The 10,896-nt window shown below is 64.8% G+C and overlaps 3 protein-coding genes across 8 annotated transcripts; 1 reads left to right on the forward strand and 2 right to left on the reverse strand.

The window, feature by feature from the left end:
- The first annotated feature begins 74 nt into the window (after window positions 1–74).
- On the forward strand, window positions 75–3,475 carry CDK10 (cyclin dependent kinase 10). 5 transcript variants are annotated; one of them, XM_062612973.1, is made up of 13 exons: window positions 75–229; window positions 471–543; window positions 655–701; window positions 813–889; window positions 1,072–1,153; window positions 1,567–1,634; window positions 1,984–2,036; window positions 2,156–2,225; window positions 2,330–2,389; window positions 2,489–2,612; window positions 2,692–2,831; window positions 2,962–3,014; window positions 3,085–3,475. In XM_062612973.1, exons 1-13 carry the CDS (start codon window positions 83–85, stop codon window positions 3,186–3,188), a joined length of 1,098 nt encoding a protein of 365 aa, XP_062468957.1. In that variant the 5' UTR covers window positions 75–82; the 3' UTR covers window positions 3,189–3,475. The 5 variants fall into 5 exon arrangements, with proteins under 5 accessions (XP_062468957.1, XP_062468959.1, XP_062468958.1 ...); XM_062612974.1 differs by having other exon boundaries at window positions 85–229; window positions 813–915; XM_062612972.1 differs by having other exon boundaries at window positions 87–229; window positions 655–726; window positions 813–915.
- A 240-nt stretch (window positions 3,476–3,715) lies between these two features.
- Window positions 3,716–5,422, reverse strand: SPATA2L (spermatogenesis associated 2 like). The gene is made up of 2 exons (XM_062612969.1): window positions 4,927–5,422; window positions 3,716–4,836 (listed from the first exon to the last, which is right to left on the reverse strand). The coding sequence occupies exons 1-2, from the start codon at window positions 5,242–5,244 to the stop codon at window positions 3,934–3,936; spliced, it is 1,221 nt and encodes a 406-aa protein (XP_062468953.1). The 5' UTR covers window positions 5,245–5,422; the 3' UTR covers window positions 3,716–3,933.
- A 21-nt stretch (window positions 5,423–5,443) lies between these two features.
- VPS9D1 (VPS9 domain containing 1) lies at window positions 5,444–10,865 on the reverse strand. 2 transcript variants are annotated; one of them, XM_062612963.1, is made up of 15 exons: window positions 10,720–10,865; window positions 10,402–10,474; window positions 10,209–10,301; window positions 9,959–10,121; window positions 9,695–9,806; window positions 9,500–9,562; window positions 8,200–8,252; window positions 8,033–8,120; window positions 7,743–7,828; window positions 7,173–7,651; window positions 6,880–7,009; window positions 6,613–6,806; window positions 6,454–6,535; window positions 6,220–6,327; window positions 5,444–5,644 (listed from the first exon to the last, which is right to left on the reverse strand). In XM_062612963.1, exons 1-15 carry the CDS (start codon window positions 10,840–10,842, stop codon window positions 5,569–5,571), a joined length of 1,923 nt encoding a protein of 640 aa, XP_062468947.1. In that variant the 5' UTR covers window positions 10,843–10,865; the 3' UTR covers window positions 5,444–5,568. The 2 variants fall into 2 exon arrangements, with proteins under 2 accessions (XP_062468947.1, XP_062468948.1); XM_062612964.1 differs by having other exon boundaries at window positions 5,445–5,644; window positions 6,220–6,324.
- Window positions 10,866–10,896: the final 31 nt, after the last annotated feature.

Consider the following 10,896-nt stretch of genomic DNA (forward strand, 5'->3'; position numbering starts at 1 on the left):
GGCGGAGCCATATGGGGTGTGGCACGCTACGGGGGCGTGGCTATGAGGCGGCGGGGCCGCGCCCAGCAGCGCTGTGCTGCGCATGCGTGGCGCTATGGCGCCCGCCAGAGCCGTCATGGCCGACGGCTGCGGGCCCGAGCCGGAGCCGGAGCCCGACCCCGAAACGGAGCCGCTGCGGCTGCGGTGCCTGCGGGGTGAGGGGTACTTCGAGGTGCCGGCGGCGGAGCGGGTGAGCGCGGCCCGGGAGCCCCGGGGACTGCGGTTGTCGGAGGCCCTGCGGGACGGGTGACCCGCGGGCCCGGCACGGGGCGGAGGGGTCCGGGCGGCCTGGAGCGGGTGCCCGCGGTCAGGGGTGCTGGGCTCGGCAGCAGCACCGCGGGTCGGGCCGCGGGAGCGTGGCTGAAGGCGCTGTGCGGTGCCGGGGGGCTGGGGCCGTGACCGCTCGGTGCGATGCGGCTCTTCGGTTGTAGCTGGGGAGATGCCGGAGCGTGAAGGAGTTCGAGAAGCTGAACCGGATCGGAGAGGGCACCTACGGCATCGTGTGTAAGTGCGGAGCCGGCCGCTCCACCTCAGCTTGAGGGCGCTGTCATAGCCAGTAAAGCTGGGAAGAGGCTCCGCGTTTGCCGGTGCTGACCGCGTGTCGTGTTCTTCCAGACCGGGCCCGGGACACGCTGACAAACGAGATCGTGGCACTGAAGAAGGTGCGGATGGACAGTGAGAAAGATGGTAATGGAGGAGCAGGAGAGCTGTGGCAGGGGCGTCCCCGGCCCCTGCTCGAGGCAGTCATGCAGCGTGGATGTTGCTCTTTGCAGGAATGCCTGTCAGCAGCCTACGGGAGATCACACTGCTGCTGCAGTTTCGGCACACCAACATCGTGGAGCTCAAAGAGGTGGTTGTAGGGAACCATCTGGAGAGGTGGGATTCCCTCCTCTGGCCTCCCATTGTCTCCCGTCTTCTCTGCCTTTCAGAACCTGCACAGCCCCCTCTGCTGCCTCTCTCAGTGCAGACAAGTGCTGGAACACTGGAGAAGTGACATGGGGAAGGGTCCTGATTGTGTCTTGTCTATGACAGTATATTCCTCGTGATGGGGTACTGCGAGCAGGACCTAGCCAGTCTTCTTGAGAACATGCAGGCACCTTTTTCAGAGGCTCAGGTAAAGATCAGGCCAGGCTTCGGGCACGTTACCCCTGAGAGAGTGCTGCCAGATCACACTGGGCACCAGGGTGGGCTCCCTGGACCTTGTGCTGGGCTTCAGGAGGGCTGGGGAGTATCAGGGAGCCAGGATTCCTGGGCTTTGTGTGGAGCCTGGGCTTAGCTGGCCACTGGAGAACTCTCCAGGGCCTTTCCAGGCTGGGTTTTGGGCTGGAGCAAACTCTCAGGGGAACAGAGCTGGGAGAAAATGTGCCCCCAGGCAGCCCGTGGGGTGATTTGGCAGGACATGGGGACTTACACTCTGCAGAGCACTGACATACAGGGCAAACTGGAGGCACTCAAACGGGTTTAAGCACTGGGGGGGTTGCTGGTGCTGCCCTCATAGAGGTGGATGCTCCTGTCCTCTTTCTGTAGGTGAAGTGCATCATCCTGCAAGTCTTCAAGGGCCTGGAGTACCTTCACAAGAACTACATCGTCCACAGGTGGGAATGGAGGGATGAATGTAGGAAGTGAGGAAGGGGTCACAGGGAGAAGCAGCTGATGGGAGGAAGCCCTGCAACTACAGCGTTCTTCACCTCCCGCACCCATACCTGGGGACAAGCAGCACTCGGGGGGGTGGTTGAAGCAAATTGGTGGTTCCATGTGGGAGCAGGAGTGGGGCAAGGAGAGTTGAATGAATGATGGGATTAGCTTCGTCTCGTGGTCGCTTGGCTCAGGGCTCTGTAGCTGTCTATGAGCCCTGGATGTGCGTCCCTGAGGAGACGCAGGTACAGGAGGAGCTGGGCCTGAAGGGTGCTTCTGACCAAGCACTGACCTGCTCTTCCCTGGCAGGGATCTGAAGGTGTCCAACCTGCTCATGACTGACAAAGGCTGTGTGAAGATAGGTGAGCCCCCATCTGCTGCTGGTCCAGCTCCTGCCATGGATTGTACCCACATCTCTCCCTCTGTTCCGTGAGCCAGCTGGAGCCAAGAGCTTCCTCCTGATCCCAAGTCTCTGTTGCAGCTGATTTTGGACTGGCACGCACCTATGGGATGCCACCAAAGCCCATGACTCCCAAAGTTGTCACGCTTTGGTGAGTGGCTGGTGCTGGGGACAGAGCTGTGCTGGCTCAGTGTGACACAGCATTGTAGCAGGGTCTTCATTTGTCCCCTTGAGTCAGTGCTGACCCTTATGCAGGTACCGAGCACCTGAGCTGCTGCTGGGGATGGCGAACCAGACCACCAGCGTTGACATGTGGTAAGGGCAGGGCAGGGGAGGGGGCCTGCAAACCCGCAGGGTGGATCAATGGATGGGCTTTTCCTATCTCCACTGATTTTCATGTTGTCGGCCCTGCAGGGCTGCAGGCTGCATCCTCGCCGAGCTGCTGGCACACAAGCCACTGCTGCCGGGTACCTCAGAGATCCACCAGATCGATCTCATTGTGCAGCTCCTAGGGACACCCAACGAAAACATCTGGCCGGTGAGAGCAGTCCCCTGCTCCCTGCCCTCCCCTGCCTGCCCTGCCCTGCTCACCACCACCTCACACCTGACCCATGCAGGGCTTCTCCACGCTGCCCCTGGTGAGCCAGTACACGCTGCGGAAGCAGCCCTACAACAACCTCAAGCACAAGTTCCCCTGGCTGTCGGAGGCTGGGCAGCGGCTGCTCAACTTCCTCTTTATGTATGATCCCAAGAAACGGTAAGACACATCAGCAGCTCAGCCTGGGCAGGGGAGGAAGCCTGCTTCCCAAACAGGGCTGCGTGTGTCACACTGTCCCTAGGGCCAGGGGGAGCCAGGTCAGCACCTTCACGTATCCTCATCCCTGCAGGGGCACAGCAAAGGACTGCCTAGATAGCTCCTACTTCAAGGAGAAGCCCCTGCGTAAGTAGCCTCCCATGGGGCAGGGTTGGGGTGCTCTGTGCCCCGTTGACCACTGCTCTCTGCCCCACAGCCTGTGAGCCAGAGCTCATGCCCACCTTCCCGCACCACCGCAACAAGCGGGTGGCTGTCACCAGTGTGGGGATTGAGAGCCAGGCCAAACGCAGTAAGCCCTGAGCTCTGTCCCATGGGAGAAGCATGGCACATGCCAACTGGGATGGCTTTCCTCGGCTGAACAGCACCAAGGGCTTCAGCCCTTCCCAGGACGGCTCCCAGTGCGGAGATGGCCCGGCTGCAGTAGAGAAGCACTGTACCAGCTCCAGCGCGGAGCACCAAGAGCAGAAGAGAAATGAGGTGCAGGGATGCACAGGGCTCCATAGGAAGAGGCTGGCATGGGGCCCTCAGCCAGTGCTGGCTGCATGGTGTAACCCAGACTTTGCCATCAATAAAGGCACCTGCCAGCAGCTCAGAGTGATTTGCCTTATTCCTCGGTTCTGCCTGGGCTGGAAGCAGCCACAGCCCTGCTCTGTTCCCTTGTGCTACAGGCATAAGAGCATCCCTAGGCTCTGCCTCCCAACACAGCCTTAAATCTGCCTGGCCCCACTCTCCTTGGAGGAAAGAGCTGTTCCTGCAGGCCCCATCCCGCCCCTGTTCCCTGCTGCTGCCCCTGTACACCCCTGCACAGCATGAGGACACCACCACACTGCGAGGCAGCTGCACTTTACTGAGATGCATCCAGGCATGTACAATGGGAGGGCCAGGGCTGGAGCAGGCTCCCACCACCCTGGGGATGAAGCAGAGCATGGCCCATTCACTGCTCCCTCCCTGTGGAGCGAGCAAAGCGTCCCTCAGGCCCAGCAGTGGCTGTCCCCATCCCTTAGCGGGTGCAAGGGGATATGCACAGCAGCAGCACGCTGCAGTGCTACGACTGGGGTCCGCAGCTCTCGGACAGCAGCATGTCCACCTCCGAGCGCTGCAGCCAGAGCCGCTGCTGCCGCTCGCTGCGCAGCTCCTGCCCGCAGTGGCGGCTGCGACAGGCCAGCCCATCCGCGCAGGCACCGGCGTGGAGCTGCTGGCATGTGGTACAGCAGTAGGAGGGCAGCACGCCCGGGCGCAGGCACGAGTGCAGCTGGTAACAGGGCAGCTCTGGGGCCTCTTCAGGAGCTGAAGAGCAGGGAGAGTCCTGGGGCTCCCCCAGCACTGGGGGGGGTCTGCTCCCCACAGCCAGGGCAGGGAATAGGCTGCTGGCCCCACTGAGGTCCTGCTGCAGGAAGAGGTGAGAGGAGGAGGTGTCCAGGTCGGGGTTGCCGACAGGCAGCACCAGCTCCTGCCCAGCCTTGGGCTCTTTGCAGCAGTCCCAGCTCCTCATGGGCATGTCCAGGGCACCCACGGGGCTGCCAGGGTCACTCTGCAGTGCCTGGGGGGGGGTGTCCTCGCCCTCCACATCCTCGGGGCTGCTTGGCACGGCTTGGTAAAGGTCCACGTGGTCACTGCAGCCAACAGCCGCCTTGGGCTGCATCCCCATCTGCTGCAGCATCTCCACGCAGGCCTCCATGTCCGCAGCCAGCCATCGGGCCCGCAGCAGGTCCTCGGCGCTGGGCTGCTGTGGGTGCAGCCGCAGCACCACCTCCACCAGGATCTCACACTCCAGACGGCAGGCCAAGAAGCCGCAGGCAGCAGCGAGCAGCTCGGGCTCCGGGGGGAGCCGGGAGACCGTCAAGCGGTGCCGGTCCTGCCGTGCATAGCCCAGCCGGGCGAAGCTCCGCTCTAGGTCGTCTTCAGGGAGTGCTGAGCGCAGCGAGTGCACGTAGGCACCGGAAAAGGTCTGCAACGAGAGCGGCAGCACGGTTGGAACCCCGGGGTGTTCCCCCCCAAGCCCAGCCCCGGGGGCGCGGGCAGGCCCGCGGGCCCTCACCTTCACGGTGCCGAACTCCTTGCGCCAGGGGAAGAGGTAGAGGTTGATGGCCGCCAGCTCCAGCAGCCGGAAGGCGCGGGCCAGGCCCGGCAGTGCCTGCCCCGGGTCGGGCCAGCCCCGCAGCCCCCGGGCCAGCAGCTCGGGCGCGTCCTCCTGCAGGGCCCTCAGCACCGACGGCTCCCGCCGCAGCCGCCGCCGCAGCCGCTCCACGAAGGACGGGTCGGAGCAGGGCACGGCGCGGCCGCGGCGGAACTCGCGCTCCAGGCAGTGCCGGTACTGCTGCCCGTACTGCTGCCGCAGCGCCGAGCCCGCGCACATCCTGCCGGTGCAGGCAGCGTCAGCACCGAGCTCCCGCGCCCGCTCCACCCGCGCTTCCCTTCCTCTTCCCGCGCCACGCCCACCGCCCCGCTGACGTCACCGGGGCGCTGGAACCGCGGGAACGGAACCCGCGCCCCACAGCGCCCCCCGCAGGAAGGGAGGAGCAACCCCCGAGCCAGCCCCAGCTCTCCCCTTCCCCACCGCGGGGTCGGCTCGGTTCATCCCCACCAACGGGACCCCCGCGGCCCCACACCGGGTCCGCGGGGATGGGGACCAGCAGCACCTGGCGGTGGATGGCGGGGAGGGGTCCCCGCGGCTGCCTCCTCACTGCAGGGACTCCACGTAGGACAGGGCGCTCTGCAGGGACGTCAGGCAGTATCCCTCCTCCCCAATCAGGCACCTGCACCACGGCCACCGCAGCATCACAGCTGGGACACTGCCATGGCCACAACACTGCCATGGCCACCACACCGTCCCAGCCAGGACACCACCACCATGGCCGTCACACCATCACGACCACCACACCACCATGGCCACAACACTGCCACAATCACCACACTATCATGACTGCTACATGACCACAGCCAGGACCACCACAGGCAAGACACCAGGACACTGCCATTGGCCACGGAATTATCATGGCCAGGACATCACCATGGGCACCACTCTGCCATGGCCAGCCAGCACCACAGCAGCCAAGACACCAGGACACTGCCATGGACACCGCATCATCATGGCCAGGACAGGACACCACCATGGCCACCACACTGTCACAGCTGGGACACTGCCATGGCCACCACAGTATCATGGCTACCACATCATGGCCATGCCACAACCAGGACATTACCATGGCCATTACCCCATAGCCCTGCACCCATAGGAGCCACATCTCCCACCTGGCCCCCTCCCCATTCTTCCATCAATGCCTCCAGCCAGGGGGTACCCACACACCCCCAATGTTCCCCAGGCACTTACCCCTCGTGGATGAACTCCTCCAGGGCAGCACACTCAGACAGCAGCTGGGGCAGCCCTGTCTGCAGCACCACGTAGGACAGGATGGGCAGCAGGTCATCTGCCCCACTGCTGCCAACAGGAATCATCAGCCCCGTAGGCAGTGGGACCCCCCACATCCACACCTCCCATCTCCCCACCACAGCCCTGGCTCTGCTGTGTCTGGCCATGGGGCTGGCTGCCCTCCATGGCACTCACATGGCGGCGGTGGCGGGGGTCCGGCGGTCCCGAGCACCACAGTACTCCTCGGCACACTCGCAGATGCCGCGCAGGGCTCGCACTGTGGCACAGAACAGGGGATGCTAAGGCTCACCCCGGCACCCCCCCCCCCAGATCCCTCCCAGCCAATGCACTGACCAATGCACTCCAGCTTCCTCCGGGGACAGCTCTCCAGCGGGATGAGGCGCAGGTCCTCGATGGCAGAGCCATACACGGGGCAGCCGGGTGCCGTGGGCAAGAGCCGGGATGCCAGCCCCATGTCGGTGGGGCCAGCGTGCCGGTGCCGCTCCATGCTGCGGGCCAGGGCCGCCTCGCGGGTCTGGTGCACGCTCCTGCGGGCAGAGAGGTGAGGGGCTGCCGGGGAGGGGGCTCCGGGAGCCCAGCCCAGCCCTGGGGTCTCAGTACCTGTAGAGAGCCAACAGCGGGGCCCACAGTGGTGGGAAGAAGGCTTCCTCCAGGCAGGCCAGGCACTGGTCCTTGCCGGCGGCTGTGTTCAGCCCCTCGAAGGCCAGCAGCGTCAGGGACAGCAGCCTGTCTGAGAAGGGATGAGTTACGCAGTATGCTCAGTGAGTGACCCCAGGACACGCTGTACTCCCCACCCGGCCCCCTGAGATGCTCCAGCTAAAACAATGCAGTGCACTCCCCCAGATAGCCTACAGTGGGGGATGACTCCCCCGATCCCAGTGCCCATCCCTCACCGATGGCATTGTGGATGTCCCGCACGATGCCCTTCAGCTGCTCCGGTAGCGTCGCCTCTGTCCTGGGGACATCCAGGGGCTCCGCAGGGGCCCAGCCCTCAGGCGATGCCAGGAACCGCTCCAGGTCCTCAAAGGAGCTCTCCCGGGGGGTCTGGGGGGCTGCCGCTGGCCCTGTCCAACCGCCCTCTGCTTTTGGGGGGCCAGCAGCAGCGAGGGGCGTGCTGGAGACGCTGTGCCGCAGCCCGGCTGCACCATGCTCGGGCACTGAGAACATGCAGTGGAGGCTGCGGGAGGCACGGAGCCGGCGGCCCCCAGGCTCGGCGGGCAGTGAGCCCCCTGCGTCCAGTGGGAGAGAGCTGAGGCCAGCAGGGGACCCCGCGGCAGAGTCGGCAGCGCCACGGCTGACAGCCGGGTACAGGCGGGTGTACACCGCGCACTGCAGCTGCCGCAGGAGCTGTGCGATGGGGTGATCAGGGAAGCTGGAAGCATAGGGAGCGGTGGGCAGGGGGCATCAGCATGTGGCTGCAGCCCCCTTGCTCCAAGAAGGGTCCTTCCCCATCCCAGCACTACCTGAGGAGACAGGAGAAGAGCCCTGACACCAGGGAGAGATCCGTTGGGCTCCTCTTCAGCTTGGCTTTCCACTGCCTTGGCCAGTCCTGGGAAGCATCAGATGGGATGGCAGAGCACCCTGCCCCATGGCATCCTGCCCCCACAGTGACTGGGGATTGCACAGCACCCTGCCCCATGGCACAGCACCCAGGGACATCAAGATTTTCTGCCCAACAGCACCTGAGGGCAGCACGCATCCTGCACCCATGGCACAGTTCTTTGTCCCCACTCAGCCTCTGGTGTGTACTCACATGGTCCTGCTCATACTCGAGGATGGCAGCGTAGAGGGCTCTCTGCTCCTGCTCCTCAGGCGTGAGGGCCACGCTGCTGGAGAACCTCCTGTGGGTGGAATGGTCCTGGTAAAGGCACTACCAGGGTGACCCTGCACCGCAGGGTCCCTGCTGGGACACCCCTTTACCTGTTGGCAGCCTCCTGCAGCCGCAGCCGCCGCTCCTCCATCTTCCGCTGCAGCTGGGCCAGGGCAGAGTTAAGGCTCTGGAGCTCCCGCACCCCTGCAACAGCCAGCGCAACCGGCTGACAAGCACAGCTCCCAGGATCAGCCCTTCCCCACCTCCATCATCCCACCAATGAGTGGGATCCCTCAGGGATCGGTGTTGGGACCGGTCTTGTTCAACATCTTTGTCACTGCCATGGACATGGGATTGAGTGCGCCCTCAGCAAGTTTGCCGATGACACCGAGCTGTGTGGTTTGGTTGATACCCTGGAGGGAAGGAGGGACCAGGAGGGCCATCCAGAGGCACCTCGACACGCTTGTGAGGTGGGCTGATGCCAACCTCATGAAGTTTAACCATGCCAAGTGCAAGGTCCTGCACCTGGGTCAGAGCAATCCCAGGCACAGCTACAGGTTGGGCAGAGAAGAGATTCAGAGCAGCCCTGCGGAGAAGGACTTGGGGGTGTTGGTCGATGAGAAAATGAACATGAGCCGGCTTCAGTGTGCGCTTGCAGCCCAGAAAGCAACCGTATCCTGGGCTGCATCAAAAGCAGCGTGACCAGCAGGTCGAAGGAGGTGATCCTGCCCCTCTGCTCTGCTCTTGTGAGACCTCACTTGGAGCATTGTGTGCAGTTCTGGTGTCCTCAGAAGAAAAAGGACATGGAACTGTTGGAACAAGTCCAGAGGAGGCCACGAGGATGATCAGGGACTGGAGCACCTCCTCTATGAAAACAGGCAGAGAAAACTGGGGCTGCTCAGTCTGGAGAAGAGAAGGCTGCGTGGAGACCTCATAGCAGCCTTCCAGTATCTGAAGGGGGCCTATAGGGATGCTGGGGAGGCACTCTTCATTAGGGACTGTAGTGACGGGACAGGGGCTAATGGGTTAAAACTTAAACAGGGGAAGTTTAGATTGGATATAAGGAGGAGGTTCTTTACCTTACAGTAAGGTGGTGAGGCACTGGAATGGGTTGCCCAGGGAAGCTGTGAATGCTCCATCCCTGGCAGTGCTCAAGATCAGGTTGGACGAGGCCTTGGGTGCCATGGTTTAGTGTGGGGTGTCCCTGGCCATGGCAGGGGGGTTGGAGCTGGATGATCCTAGGGTCCTTTCCAACCCTAACTATTCTATGATTCTATGATCAGCAGCATGGGAGCAGGACCCCAAAAGCCTGTCTGGGGTCAGCCCAGGGCTGGGGCGGGCACAAGTACCAGGGATGGGAGATGTGGGGCTCTGTGGAGCCCGGCACACCCTCACCACCAGGAAGGATACAGTCTCCTCCCGGGCCTTGGCGATCACCAGGTTCTCCATCATCTGCCGCTGCAGGGACAGCGTCTGTGAAGCAAGCAGCGTGTTGGGGACATCTGCCCAGAGCCACCAGCACAGCCAGCACCGAGCAGGGGGCCCCTGGGCACTGCAGGGACCCTCTCCCCTCCCAGCCCACCCCGGGGGGGGCTCCCCACTTGCCAGGGACGTCTTCTGCAGGGCCTGGTTGGGGTTCAGCCGTGCCACCCGCGCCTCGTAGGCAGCCTTCAGCTTCTGGTTCTGCAGAGATGCCTCTTCCAGCGGTGTCAGCTCCCTGTTAGGAACCTGCCCTCAGCACCCACCACAAGGCACAGCGATAGGTGACAGGGCCCCTTCCCTGCCGTGCCCCACTCCTGGCACAGCCAGAGCCTGGGTATGGTCCATGCCAGCCCCACAGCCCCCAAGCAGGCCTGGGGCTGCACGTACTTGCGCGCGCTCTGCGCCTCGGTGATCTGCAGCTTCTGGAAGATCTCCGGGGGCAGGAATGGGGAAAGCTTCCCTCCCTCATCCGAGAGGACTCGGCGGTGCCTGGGGAGGGCAGCGGGGGCCCCGCTCCGCTCCTGCGCGGCCGGTTTGGCCTGGGCTTTCCCTATGGAGGGAAGGAGAGGTCACTGTGCCCCTCCACAGCCCGGCACAGCCTCCCCCGCCCCGGGGTCCTGCAGTCCCCCGCACTCACCCAGCGCCGCCGCGATGGACTTCACCCTCTCCAGGCACTGCTCTGCCAGCTTCAGCATCTTCGGCGTGTCGGCGGTGACCGCCTCGCTGCCGTCTACGGGAGGGCAGGGTGCTGCTCACCCCACACGGACACCGGCCACGGACCGCTCCGGCACCGCGGCGGGCACCGAGGTCACTGCCGGGCGCTGCCTTACCTGCCCCCGCCGCCTCCTCCTGCAGGGCCTGCGCGATGAGGGCGATGCTCTTCAGGTATTCCACGTAGGCCTCCTGCCGGGGACACGGGGCTGAGCCGCGGACCCCGGGTGCACGGGACCCCTGAGCTGCCTCCTCCTGCCCGGCACCCCCGGCCGCAGCCCCGGCGAGCGGCCGGGATCGGGCCCATCCCCGCGGTAACCAGGGTGTGTGGGACACACACACACACGGCCAGGCCACCCCATGGCCTCGGAGGGCCGCCGGGCCGCCGGGGAGGCCGAGCCCGTGGGGAGGCCCCGGGGGTCCCGCTCCGCGCTCACCCGCGTCCGCCCGGCACTGTCCATCTCCAGGGCGCCGCTGGCCGCCCGCATGGCGGTCTGCAGGGCCCGGCCCGCCCCGGGCCCCCACGGCCCCGCAGGGCCGCCGCGGCCCGCCGCGGCCATGGCGGCCGCCGCCCGGAACGGCGCGATCGGGCCGCGGCGCCCTAGGGGGGAGCG

The sequence above is a fragment of the Pezoporus occidentalis genome, unplaced genomic scaffold, assembly GCF_034315485.1.
Source record: "Pezoporus occidentalis ecotype Australia unplaced genomic scaffold, CSIRO_AGI_Poc_V1 ctg163, whole genome shotgun sequence".
Classification (NCBI taxonomy): domain Eukaryota; kingdom Metazoa; phylum Chordata; class Aves; order Psittaciformes; family Psittacidae; genus Pezoporus; species Pezoporus occidentalis.

Coding starts and splice junctions, on each gene's coding strand:
- CDK10 (XM_062612970.1), top strand. CDS start 95: ATGGCGCCCGCCAGAGCCGTCATGGCCGACGGCTGCGGGCCCGAGCCG. Junction 2,226..2,329: donor CCCAAAGTTGTCACGCTTTG/GTGAGTGGCTGG, acceptor ACCCTTATGCAG/GTACCGAGCACCTGAGCTGC. Junction 2,390..2,488: donor ACCACCAGCGTTGACATGTG/GTAAGGGCAGGG, acceptor TCGGCCCTGCAG/GGCTGCAGGCTGCATCCTCG.
- SPATA2L (XM_062612969.1), bottom strand. CDS start 5,244: ATGTGCGCGGGCTCGGCGCTGCGGCAGCAGTACGGGCAGCAGTACCGG. Junction 4,837..4,926: donor AGGAGTTCGGCACCGTGAAG/GTGAGGGCCCGC, acceptor CTCTCGTTGCAG/ACCTTTTCCGGTGCCTACGT.
- VPS9D1 (XM_062612963.1), bottom strand. CDS start 10,842: ATGGCCGCGGCGGGCCGCGGCGGCCCTGCGGGGCCGTGGGGGCCCGGG. Junction 9,563..9,694: donor CCCTGCAGAAGACGTCCCTG/GCAAGTGGGGAG, acceptor CTTGCTTCACAG/ACGCTGTCCCTGCAGCGGCA. Junction 8,253..9,499: donor CCAAGGCCCGGGAGGAGACT/GTATCCTTCCTG, acceptor GCCCTGGCCCAG/CTGCAGCGGAAGATGGAGGA.